This window comes from Pristiophorus japonicus, chromosome 8 (assembly GCF_044704955.1).
Source record: "Pristiophorus japonicus isolate sPriJap1 chromosome 8, sPriJap1.hap1, whole genome shotgun sequence".
Lineage (NCBI taxonomy): Eukaryota > Metazoa > Chordata > Chondrichthyes > Pristiophoridae > Pristiophorus > Pristiophorus japonicus.
Genome location: NC_091984.1, coordinates 107,108,746 through 107,122,312, shown reverse-complemented (window position 1 = coordinate 107,122,312; position 13,567 = coordinate 107,108,746). Strand labels below are relative to the sequence as shown.

General features: G+C 45.1%; 1 protein-coding gene across 1 annotated transcript in view; it reads left to right on the top strand.

Moving 5' to 3' along the window:
* LOC139269153 (microtubule organization protein AKNA-like) overlaps positions 1-13,567 on the top strand; it is a 94,408-nt gene that overhangs the window by 52,426 nt on the left and 28,415 nt on the right. Inside the window, exons 15-17 of the mRNA XM_070888254.1 lie at positions 1,563-1,713; positions 3,984-4,084; positions 11,634-11,833. Of these exons, the coding sequence (XP_070744355.1) occupies positions 1,563-1,713; positions 3,984-4,084; positions 11,634-11,833 (452 nt within the window). The remainder of the gene's footprint in view (positions 1-1,562; positions 1,714-3,983; positions 4,085-11,633; positions 11,834-13,567) is intronic.

The window sequence follows — 13,567 nt, the reverse complement described above, 5'->3', positions numbered from 1 at the left end:
AATCACATGTAGAAAATCATATTTTGGAAAAGTAAACATTTCGATTGTAACTTCATATGCCTCTAAACTGATGAGCTAGAAAGTACAATTCTTTTTGGTTCAAAACCGGATGAAAATTAAAAGTGACATTTACAGTTGAATGTGCCTTCAGAAGAATAGATGAAAGTAGAAGGATGCAGGACCACGGATTTTAAAAGTAGAATTATGGGTTCAAGTTTCGGCCTGAGTTGCTCCTATTTGTTTGGAGCAACTAGTTTAGAATGGAGCATCTTAGCAATTGCAATTCTCGGCATTTAGTTTGCTCCAGTTCTAGTGAGTTAGAACAGTTCCATTTTAGAACAGATTTTTTTTTCAAAAGGGGGCATGTCCAGCCACTTAGGCCTGTTTTGCAAAGTTGTGGCAGCGAAAATTTACTCCAAACTAACTTAGAATGGAGTAAGTGTAGATTTTTGTAAGCTCAGAAAAACCTTGTCTACACTTATAAATCAGACATAGGGAACGAGAGATGGAGGGGGGTTACAAATATTAAAAACTTCACTTTTACAAATAAAGAGCCATCATCAATAATAAATGATCAATAAATCAATCAAAAAAAATTAAAAATAATAAAAATAATTAAAAAATCAATCAATAAATAAAATATTAAGTTTCTACTCACCGACTGCAGCACTGGGAGCCCACCAACAGCATGCTGGGACGCCCCCCCCCCCCCCCAGGTCTCTTTTTCTGCCTCTGTCAGTGTCTCGCTCTCTGCCTCTGTCAGTGTCTCTCTCTCTCTCTCTGTTCTGTCAGTGTCTCTCTGTGTTTCTGACAGCGAGGGGTAGGAAGAGAGAGGGGGGAGGGGGAGGTGGGAGATGGAGGGAGAGGAGAGGAGGGAGGGAGAGGAGGGAGGGAGGGGAGGTGGGAAGAGGAGGGGGAGGGGGGGAGAGGAGAGGGGGAGAGGAGGGAGGGAGGGGAGAGCAGGGAGGAGGGTGAGGGAGGGGGGTGAGAGGGGGAGAGAGTAGGGGGTGACGGGGGAGAGGGAGGGGGGAGGAGAGTAGAGGGGGGAGAGGGAGGGGGGACGGGGACAGGAGGAAGGGAGGGGAGAGCTGGGAGGAGGGAGGGAGGGGAGGAGAGGGAGGGGGAGGAGAGGAGGGTCGAGGGGGGGAGAGGAGGGGGGTAGTGCACACTCTAGCGCGCATGTGCAGAGGTCCCGGCACTGTTTTCAGCGCAGGGACCTGGCTCCGCCCCCAACCCCTTGTGCTGCGCCACGCCGAGCACGAAGACATCCTGAGGACTCGCAGAATCACAAGGTAAGTTTTTGGTACCCTTTTTATTCCAGAAAATCGGCGCACCTTATGGAGATGCGCCGTTCATACAGAGGGCGAAAACTTGGGCCCTATATTCCAATGTCCTCAATAGAAAATTGTACAGGTCCCTTGTGGCCCAGCAGCCCCAATGTATAAAAACATTGTCACAATTTAAAAATATCTGCAGGGACCACTTTCAGAAGCAATTCATTCTATAGGTAATCTCGCTGAATATAAAAATCAGGTTCATTAATCTTTCTTTGTCTGTTATAGGCAAATCTCTATATTACCAACAAAAGCACCACCAATCCTGATTGAGAATAATCTTCATTCTTCTGTTTATCCATCTGATTTATCCATGAATAAGACATTAGAATTACACAGCACTTCATTCCAGGGACAAGAATCATTGAATGAACTTAAGGTGTGCATGTCATAGAATGCCATTTTTTCATTAGTACTGAGAAAACCTGTGCTCTCAGTGGAGAACCTCGCTCAAAGGTCAGAGATAACACTGTAACCAATTGATTTGTGCTGTTTTCAAGGGAGCCTGCTGGGGTGTGTGAGTGCAGAATTTACCCTAGAATCTAATGGTGAATTCAAGAAAAGTTAGATTCTCGAATGACTTTTATGTGTTGATTATTCTAGACATCTTCATTTCCTGAGGATGTTGCTAAAAAGAACCTTTGGGAGGCAATGTTGCCTTGTAAAGTAAGCATTTCAAATAGGACATCAGAGGCACAAAACACACAGAAGTCTGTGAATTCTAGGGTAGGCAACATGTATAAAATATTAAACAAAAAGAAAAAGTGCTGGAAACAGCAGGTGAGGCAGAAGAGAATAGACAAGTTAACATTTCAGCTGTAGAGTCTTCATCTGAACTGGAAGATATTACAGATGAACAGTATTTAAACTAGAAAATATTACAGATGAACACCAGCTATGACTAAGAAAGTAGGTGAGAGACCTGCACTTAGGTTTTCATTAGATGCTGCTCTGAAGCAGGCATTAGATGATGTGCAAGAACAGCATGGGATGAGTATCACTCTGATTATTTTTCTTCCATATAGAAAAGCATCTGGTCTTTGCTCATTACTTCATGTTGTGACATAGTTGAACTCAATAAAGTGGCGAGTCAAACCTGTGTTCTGCTACTGCAGCATGCTAGGGTTGCGAACTCTGGTTGAACGTATTCCTGGAGGTTTCATGACATGACCACCCACCTTTAACCGCCACTCTCCCACGCTTCTGCCAATGGTCACTCGACATGTCCATCCACGCAGCGTATCGCCTTCCCACGGCAATTGGAAAGCGGTGACTCTTTACCCGATTGGATGCTTCTTGTTTGTCAGTTAAGCAGCCTTTTTTTCCTATCTCTAATATTTTACAACTAATAAACAAAAGTGTTCAAAGAAACTTTTTTAAAAACTTTTTTTTAATGCCCCAGTGATCGCTCTTTCGCCTGTATTGCTTGCAGCAGAGTCTAGGAGATTAATTCCTGGAATTTATTTTGCGCCTTTCACGACCAGTAAGGCCTGCTTTTACCAGCGTAAGACTTTTAACCGCATGGGATACGTGGGCCTCCGACCGCAATTTCAGGCCCAATAAATTCAACTTGATCTGCTACCAGCTTTCTCTTTAAACTTTTTGATGCAGAGTTTCTGCTAGGTTGTGCTGGTATTTATAGAACAATTCACCCAAAATTGGCCAAATCAGCGTAAAAGGTCTGGGAATTTCAAGCACAAGTTACATTTAGCGCAAATCAAGTTTCTGTGATCTTTAACGCTGGTTTAAAAAACATCGCACTGGAATCCAGCACCGCCAACAAAATTAGACATTCCCCCAATTGAATTAATCACCATGGCGAGTTATCGCTAATTGCGCCCGTTTGCTGGCCTTCGAGGAGGCTTTTAAAATTAAGCCTTTTTTAGACGCAGGGACACTAATAGGCACTTTTAATAAGCTTTTGAATATTAAAAAATATTTAATTTACTAAGAAACTGATGACTGTACATCACAAACTAGTAAATGGTACTGTACAGTTTTTTGTAAATCATTTTCAATGATTTATAATCGTGTTACTCACAGGCTAGATGCTCTTATTAAAAATTATAATTTTTTTGTGATAAACCCATTTTCAGCAATACTAATAAAACTGCACCAGGTTACCACTCTTAAATATATCAAGGAATATTTATTAATGCAAAAAAAGTTACGTTCTAAAATGCTCCCCGATTGCACTGGTTCATGGACGCTTTTACATCTGGGATTATGCAAATGAGTTTGAGCAGAAACTTGAACCATAAAGTCAATTTGGAAAACCAGTGCAATTTTGAGCACAATTTGTGTCTGGATTGCCGATTCCGCTCAAAGCGGAAACTCTACCCCTAAAAGCAGTGGTCACTATATTTGTTATAGTTCTGGCTAGTATGTGAATTAATCAAGTACAGTTTATGTAGATTAAAAAAAAATTATGATTTACAGTAATCCTTTTCTCAATGTACAATCAAATATCAGTAGCAATTTCTTGTCAGCTTTGAGTTGAGTAAGTTTCAAAATCAATGCATGTTAATTACAAATCTCTATTCAAGCATGAACTACTTTAAAATGAAAAGCTTTTTGTTTCTAAAATAAAAGCATTTCAGATAAATTTTGTATTTAACCAATATCTGATTTTGTATATTCCATTGACAGCAAAAGATACTTTCGCCAGACAGTGGGATTGCTGGATCAGAAGGTAGCAGACCCACTACAGCTACACAAACACTGGATTCTGAGCTACCACAAACAGAAAGGTATTTATAGTGTTCTCAGGAATGTCAGTCACAAAGTAAATGTATCACCCTGCACAATATATAGATGCATATACTCAGCAGGCAATCTGACCTGCTGAGTATTTCCAGCATTTTGGTTTATATTTTAGATTTCCAGCCTCTACAGTATTTTGCTTTTGTATTAGAATTGAATCCATATTTTTAACAAAGCTGTTTTTCTTTGACAGTTCTGGAGGTCTAGATTCTTAAAGAGCCCCCTTCAAATTGACACTCTTTCCTGCTTTCTTATATTTAAAAAACTCCCGTTATTGTCTTAATCGTAAACAGTTGGATTTTTTTGGTGAATTCATGTCCTAATCAAGGTGATAGGTGTTAATGGCCTTTTTCGTCCTTACAAAGGCCTTTGACACTGTCAACCGCGAGGGTCTATGGAGCGTGCTCCTCCGTTTCGGATGCCCCCAAATATTTGTCAATATCCTTCGCCTGCTCCACAACAACATGCAGGCCGTGATCCTTACCAACGGCTCTATTACAGACTCAATCCACGTCCGGACTAGAGTCAAACAGGGCTATGTCATCGCCCCAACCCTCTTCTCAATCTTCCTCGCTGCCATGCTCCACCTCACAGTCAACAAGCTCCTTGCTGGAGTGGAACTAAACTACAGAATCAGTGGGAAGCTGTTCAACCTTCACCGTCTCCAAGCCAGGTCCAAGACCACCCCAACCTCTGTCGTCGAGCTACAGTACGCGGACGACGCCTGCGTTTGCGCACATTCTGAGGCTGAACTCCAGGATATAGTCGACGTATTTACTGAGGCATAACGAAAGCATGGGCCATATGCTAAACATCCGTAAGACAAAGGTCCTCCACCAGCCTGTCCTCGCCGCACAGCGCTGCCCCCCCAGTCATCAAGATCCATGGCGCGGCCCTCGACAACGTAGACCATTTCCCCTACCTCGGGAGCCTCTTATCAACAAAAGCAGACATTGATGCGGAGATTCAACACTGCCTCCAGTGCGCCAGTGCAGCCTTCAGCCGCCTGAGGAAAAGAGTGTTAGAAGACCAGGTCCTCAAATCTACCACCAAGCTCATGGTCTACAAGGCAGTAGTAATACCCGCTCACCTGTATGGCTCAGAGGCATGGACGATGTACAGAAGTCGCTGGAGATATATCACCAACGATGTCGCCGCAAGATCCTACAAATTCCCTGGGAGGACAGGTGCACCAACCTCGGTGTCCTCACTCAGGCTAACATCCCCAACATGGAAGCACTGACCACACTCGATCATCTTCGCTGGGCAGGCCACATAGTTCGCATGCCAGACACGAGACTCCCAAAGCAAGTGCTCTATGCAGAGCTCCTTCACGGCAAACGAGTCAAAGGTGGGCAGCAGAAACGTTACAAGGACATCCTCAAAGCCTCCCTGAAAAAGTGCGACATCCCCACTGACACCTGTGAGTCCCTGGCCAAAGATCGCCCTAAGTGGAGAAAGTGCATCTGGGAGGGCGCTGAGCACCTCGAGTCTTGTCGCTGAGAGCATGCAGAAATCAAACGCAGGCAGCGGAAAGAGCATGCAGCAAACCAGTCCCACCCATCCCTTCCCTCAATGATTCTCTGTCCCACCTGTGACAGAATCAATGGCTCTCGTATTGAAATGTTCAGCCACAAAGAACTCACTTCAGGAATGGAAGCAAGTCTTCCTCGATTCCGAGGGACTGCCTATGATGATGATGATGATGGGAATTGATCATCTCCCCCTAGTTTCAGATCATTGCATACCCGAAAACATTTTAAAAGGACTGAAACACCCTGGGCCTACACCTAGGGTACGGAAGAAGACTAACGTGTGTAAAGTCCTGTCCCCTCAGTACAGATTCACACGAGGCATGTAGTGAAGTCAAGGTCACTCTGGACCTGCACCTTTATTTCACAGCTCTGGAATGCTGCACTTGCCTGAGACCTGTCCTTATATACCTGTCTCTTACAAGTGCACCCCTGGTCGTAAGGTATGCTGGTGGTTACAGGTCATATCTTATTACAGTCATGTATAGCATGTTAGGATACAGTTATATATAATAATGTAAGATACATGACATCACCCTCCCCCAGGTCTTATTGTCTTTATAGGTTCAGTCTCTCAGGTGGTCTACGCTCTCGTGTGGAGCGTATGAGTTGTGGTTCAGTTGTTTGCCTTGGTGTCTGTTTTTCTTTGGGTGTGGTTGCTGGTATCTCGCCTGGGCTGTCTGTTTCGATTGGTGTGATTGTTGTTAACTCGCCTGGACTGTCTGTTGGGATTGCCCTTTCCTCAGGTTGTTCCCTCTGTCTGTCCACCAGGTGTGGTGCGAGTTCCACATTGTAATCTGCCTCTGGTTCCGCAGTGTTGTTGGTAAATCTGCTTTTGACTTGGTCTACATGCAGGTTTTGCCATTGTCCATTTGTACTACCGGTAGCCCTTTTCCTTCCTTGCCCGTTACTGTCCCTGCAAGCCATTTGGGACCCCTGCCATAGTTTAGTACAATCACTTTGTCCCCTATCTCATTCCATCTCCCCCTCGAATTTCTGTCATGGTACTCAGTCAACTTACGGCACTTGGCCTCAACGATTTCGTGCATGTCTGGAAGGATTAATGGGAGCCTTGTTTTTAAAGTCCTTTTCATCAACAGTTGCGCGAGGGTGGGGGGATCCCAGTCAATAAGCGCACGAGATCTGTATGCCAGCAGCAGTCGTGACAGGCGACCCTGCAGCGTGGGACCTTGGATTTTAAGCATGCCTTGTTTAATGATTTGCCCTGCTCTCTCCACCTAGCCGTTGGAGGGCGGCTTGAACGGTGCTGTCTTGACGTGATTTATGCCGTGGTCAATTATAAAATCTTGGAATTCTGCGCTGGTGTAGCACGGACCATTGTCACTGACCAATATGTCAGGGATTCCATGCATTGCAAACATGGTTGCGAAGCTCTCCACAGTGGTGGAAGTTGTGCTCGAGTTTAAAATGGTGCATTCGATCCACTTTGAAAATGCATCTACAACTACGAGGAACATTTTGCTCATGAATGGGCCCGCATAGTCTACGTGCACCCGCGACCATGGTTTGGTAGGCCAGGGCCAGGGGCTCAGAGGAGCCTCCCTGGGGGCATTGCTGAGTTGGGCACAAATGGTGCACCTTCGGACGCAGAGCTCCAAGTCCGCGTCAATACCAGGCCACCAGACGTGGGATCTGGCTATGGCCTTCATGAGAACGATCCCCGGGTGCTCGCAGTGGAGCTCTCAGACAAATGCCTCTCTGCCTCGCAGAGGCATGACTACTCGGCTGCCTCACATCAGGCAGTCTGCTTGTAGTGATAGCTTATGCATGTGCCTATGAAAGGGTTTTAATTCCTCGGGGCAGGCATCGCGAGCCTCTGCCCAGTCACCGGTTAGGACACATCTTTTTACTAAGGATAACGTGGGGTCGCTGGCCGCCCAGGCTCTGATTTGGCGAGCCGTCATGGGCGAACCTGTGGACTCAAAGGCATTGATTGCCATGACTATCTCACAGTCCTGTTCGTCAGACCCTTCCCTGGTCGCCAGGGGTAACCTGCTGTGCGCGTCGGCACAGTTGTCTGTGCCTGGTCTGTGCCTTATGGTATAGTCGTAGGACGCCAGCATGAGTGCCCACCGTTGAATTCGCGCCGAGGCGTTGGCGTTTACTGCCTTGCTCTCAGATAGGAGGGACGTGAGGGGCTTGTGGTCAGTTTCTAATGCGAACTTGGCCCCGACAAGGTATTGGTGCATCTTTTTGACACCGTACACGCACGCGAGCGCCTCCTTCTCTACCATTCCGTACCCACGCTCCGCCCGCGAAAGTGACCTGGAGGCATAAGCTATGGGTTGTAATTTGCCCGTACTATTAACATGTCGCAAAACGCACCCGACCCCATATGCTGACGCATCGTATGTGAGAACTAGCTTTTTACCTGGATCAAAGGAGGTCAAAACACTGTTGGAACACAGAAGGTTGCGTGCCTTATTGAAGGTGCGTTCCTGGGCGTCCTCCCAAAACCAATCGCACCCCTTCCTGAGTAGCACGTGGAGAGGCTCCAGCAGCGTGCTTAAGTTCTGCATAAAGTTCCCAAAGTAATTGAGTAGCCCGAGAAAGGCGCGCAGTTCTGAGAAATTCCGGGGCCTGGGTGCCAGGCGAATTGCTTCTGTTTTGGACTCTGTTGGGCGGATTCCATCAGCGGCAATCCTTCTGCCCAAAAATTCAACCTCAGGTGCGAGAAACTGGCACTTGGATTTCTTGACTCGTAGGCCTACCCGATCCAACCACTTTAGTACTTCCTCCAAATTACGGAGATGGGAGTCGGTGTCCCTGCCCGTGATAAGTATGTCGTCTTGAAATACAACTGTCCCCGGGATGGACTTGAGCAGACTCTCCATGTTGCGCTGGAATATGACAGCTGCCGACCTGATGCTGAATGGGCATCGATTGTACATGAAAAGGCCTTGATGTGTGTTGATGGTGGTGAGTAGCTTGGATTCCTCGGTCAATTCTTGCATCATATACGCAGATGTGAGATCTGGTTTTGAGAAAAGTTTACCTCCAGCCAATGTGGCAAATAAGTCCTCCGCTCTGGGCAGCGGGTACTGGTCCTGTAGGGAGACTCTGTTTATGGTAGATTTGTAGTCCCCACAGATTCGTACGGATCCATCAGGCTTCATGACTGGGACGATGGGACTTGCCCAGTCACTAAATTCCACAGTGATATAATGCCTTCCTGCAGAAGCCTGTCTAGTTCGTGTTCAATCTTTTCCCTCATCACATAGGGTACAGCTCTGGCCTTGTGATGGACCGGTCTAGCATCCTGTGTGATGTAGATTTTGACTTTGGCCCCTTTGAAAGTGCCCACACCTGGCTGAAAGAGATGTTCAAATCGCTTTATAACTGTTGAGGAGGAGGTCCGTTCCTCTAATGACATGGCATGGACATCATCCCATTTCCAGTTTAGTTTTGCCAGCCAGCTGGGGAGACTCCGGGGACAGTCCACAGGGGAAGTCGGTTCACTGTCCCTTTGTGTGTGACAGAGAGCATGGCGCTGCCGAGGACTGGTACAATTTCTTTGGTATAAGTCCTTAGTTTGGTGTCGACCCTTGAGAGTTTTAGTCTGTCTCTTTTATGCGGCCACAGTTGTTCAAATTGTTGAGCGTCCATGAGAGATTGACTTGCTCCCGTATCCAGCTCCATGTTGACAGGTATCCCGTTGAGTAGGACCCTCATCATTATCGGAGGCGTCCTGTTGTAGGAGCAGTGACCATTGATCGTGTTGACCCGCTGTACACCGGTGTCCCGGGTACTGTCCCCACCGTCTTCTGGTCCGCTTTCCGACCCATCCGATTCGTATACCAGCCGAGCTGCCATTTTATTGCACATGCGGGCCAAATGCCCTGTATATTCAGAGTTCCTGACATCCCCTTGACGAGTGCCCACCCTCACCCTCACACCTCCAGCACAGACTGCTTCTATTGTTCCCAAAGAATGAGCTGCGTCTGGCTGATCTCTCTTGAGCTTCTCTCAGTTTGTAGTTGATTGCTTGCATTGTGGGTTGATGAGGTGTGAACGGCCGTTCCTGTGGCCCTTGATGGCTTCTGGCGCCACTGCCTGCTGTCGAGAGCCTGTTCTCCCGGTTTTGTCTGTGTGTGGGGGTAGCAGCTTGTTTAATGCTGTGAACTTCTTGTTCCGATATTTCGTTAGTTGTCGTACCTGCATTGTAAATCAACCTCATTTCTTCTTCCCCTACCAAGAATGTCTGTGCAACCAGTGCTGCTGCCTCTAAGGTCAGGTTCTTGGTCTCTATGAGCTTTCAGAATATGCCTGCGTGGCCTATTCCTTCAATGAAAAAGTCTCTCAGCATTTCTCTCCTCAGTTCATCGGAGAACTCACATAAACTAGCCAACCTCCGAAGTTCCGCCGGGAAGTTGGGTATGCTCTGGCCCACACAGCGTCTGTAGTTGTAGAACCTGTGTCTGGCTATGTGTAGGCTGCTCGCTGGCTTCAGGTGGTCTCTTACCAGTGTGCTCAATTCTTCAAACGACTTGCTTGCTGGTTTCTCGGGTGCCAACAGATCCTTCATTAAAGCGTATGTTTTCGAGCCACAGCTAGTCAAGAGATGGGCTCTTCACTTGTCTGCTTTGTCGTCTCCTAACCAGTCTTTGGTTACAAAGCTTTGCTGGAGCCTTTCTATAAAGTCCTCCCAATTGTCTCCAGCATTGTACTTTTCATCTGATCCGCTGTTCGCCATTCTGTGGATTCTGTAATCCCGTAACTCGTCGCCACTGTAAAGTCCTGTCCCCTCAGTACAGATTCACATGAGGCATATAGTGAAGTCAAGGTCACTCTGGACCTGCACCTTTATTTCACAGCTCTGGAATGCTGCACTTGCCTGAGACCTATCCTTATAAACCTGTCTCTTGCAAGTGCACCCCTGGTGGTAAGGTATGCTGGTAGTTACAGGTCATATCTTATTACAGTCATGTATAGCATGTTAGGATACAGTTATATATAATAATGTAAGATACATGACAACGTGGAATTTTGTGAAGACTAACAATAATCATGAAGAAATCATTTGGCACTACTAGGGTTTCATATGACTGGTAGTAAGCAAACATAGTACTTAGTTATTTAGAAAGGGGACACCTCTGTCCTAGTAAACTACAGGCCCATATCAACATCAAGAATAGGTGAAATCGTGAAAATCAATCTGAAGAATAGACTGGAGGAGTAACAATTTCATAAAAAACAACCGTCACCAGTTTAGCAGTGGAACAAGCCTGACAACCTTCTTTGGCTTCTTTGAGTACTTTCAGAAAGCTTTTGACGAAGTCTCAGATGAAACATTTGTGATTACAAAAAAACAAGGAAATACAGCGTGGAACATGGGAATGGATAAAAATTTGATGGAAAACTTGGAAACAGACAGTACTTGTGAGAGGCTTACTGTCGGAAACATATTCCGATTTGAAGGTGAGAGTGGTTTTGCCCCTATTTGGGTCCAAATTGATCAGAGCACTCAACAAGGCTCATCCGAAATTGGGTGTCGGGCCTCATCTGAGTAATTCCAGCAAGCTGTGGTGTCTGTTGGACTTCCTGAGGCAGCTCACTGGTATCCTCTGGACCAATTTGTCGACGCTAGCAGCAGTAAGTCCTGGGGAGCTGGTAGAAGGGAAGGCGAATGGGAATGAAGGAAGCACAGCAGGCAACGACCCACATTAATGCTGTGGAGCCACGGGCAACACTGAGGAATTGATCTTGACTGTAATGTGGAACGGATCCATTTAGATGACCAGCTTTCCTCTCCACCTGTGAAATGGAGTGCCATCACTTTGTCTCCAGTACATTTTGATATTGACAAAGAGTAAAACACGTAGAATAATGATGTTTTGTAGATATACTTTAAAGTAATACTCTCCTTCAAGGTGTAGCATAAATGGGAGGTCTAAATTAGTACATATGAGCTGTAAAAGTTTTAAGTAGTACAGTATTAATTATATGCTAACATCATTTTTTTCAATTACTTTTTGAAACTCAGATACTCAAGCTTTTCTGAAAGTATGTCTTCCTTTATGACGAGATGCCATAAAGCAAACAAGGAATCTTCCTCCCACACAAATGAAAATATAATTGAAGAGGGTAATAACAAAGTAAGGCAGTTACTGCAACTGGCTGATCCATCTGGCTGTACCAATCCATTCAACCGACTTGAACCCATCTTTGGTGCAGCACAACAAGGTAATAGGACAAAAATAGACGGTGTTTATCTTTAAGATAATGGGTGTCAAAACTTGGAATATTTTTTGAAGCATTGCAAAATATCTGTTTTCTGATGCTTTTTGATATGTTGTTTGAATCATTCAAAGTAACTTACATATGTATCACAGTCTTGTCTACAACAAAAGTGTTCAGAAAACCTTGACTGTGTATGTATTAAAATTGCACTTTAGCATGCTGTATCAAGAAAGCTGTGTAACCTGCTTGGATAAAGGATTTAGATGAAGGAATTGAGTGTAATATCTCCAAGTTTGCAGATGACACTAAGCTGGGTGGCGGTGTGAGCTGTGAGGAGGACGCTAAGAGGCTGCAGGGTGACTTGGACAGGTTAGGTGAGTGGGCAAATGCATGGCAGATGCAGTATAATGTGGATAAATGTGAGGTTATCCATTTTGATGGCAAAAACACAAAGACAGAATATTGTCTGAATGGCGGCAGATTATTAAAAAGGGAGGTGCAACGAGACCTGGGTGTCATGGTACATCAGTCATTGAAAGTTGGCATGCAGGTACAGCAGGCGGTGAAGAAGGCAAATGGTATGTTGGCCTTCATAGCTAGGGGATTTGAATATAGGAGCAGGGAGGTATTACTGCAGTTGTACAGGGCCTTGGTGAGGCCTCACCTGGAATATTGTGTTTAGTTTTGGTCTCCTAATCTGAGGAAGGACGTACTTGCTATTGAGGGAGTGCAGCGAAGGTTCACCAGACTGATTCCCGGGATGGCAGGACTGATATATGAGGAGAGACTGGATCGACTGGGCCTGTATTCACTGGAGTTTAGAAGGATGAGAGGGGATCTCATAGAAACATATAAAATTCTGATGAGAGTGGACAGGTTAGATGCAGGAAGAATGTTCCCGATGTTGGGGCAGTCCAGAACTAGGGGACATAGTCTAAGGATAAGGGGTAAGCCATTTAGGACTGAGATGAGGAGAAACTTCTTCACTCAGAGAGTTGTTAACCTGTGGAATTCCCTCCCGCAGAGAATTGTTGATGCCAGTTCATTGGATATATTCAAGAGCCGTTAGATATGGCCCTTACGGCTAAAGGGATCAAGAGGTATGGAGAGAAAGCAGGAAAGGGGTACTAAGGTGAATGATCAGCCATGATCTTATTGAATGGTGGTGCTGGCTCGAAGGGCCGAATGGCCTACTCCTGCACCTATTTTCTATGTTTCTATAATGTCTAATCAATTAAGATTTCTTATTAATTATTAATTTCTAGTGAAATACAATGTCAAAAAACTTCAGTGTATGTTTTACAAAGTGTAATTGGATTAACAAAAATACATTACTTCAAACTACAGCTTTACTGCACTTTTCATCATAAAGTGATATTGTATGGAGAATGTTACAGGGATAACATACAACAATTACGATTAATTTTTTAAACTTTAATATTGTACAGGCACAGCAAAATAAATGTGGCTAGTTCATGTTACAAATTAATTTCTTTATTGCAGCAGCAAGTATACAGACACTGGCTATTAGTGTTATTTGAGTCTTTTCTATGGTAGTTTAGTAAATATGAATCCCTCTCATAAGAGCATCTTATGGTTTTGCACCTTTAAGAGTGAGTCTCACCATCACTAAAGAAGTGATGAATAAATCATATTCACTACTAGAATAGAGTCTGCAGAGATTTTAAAGTAGATTGTATAAGCAGCCACCCAATACAAGAATATTGTGCAGTGTAT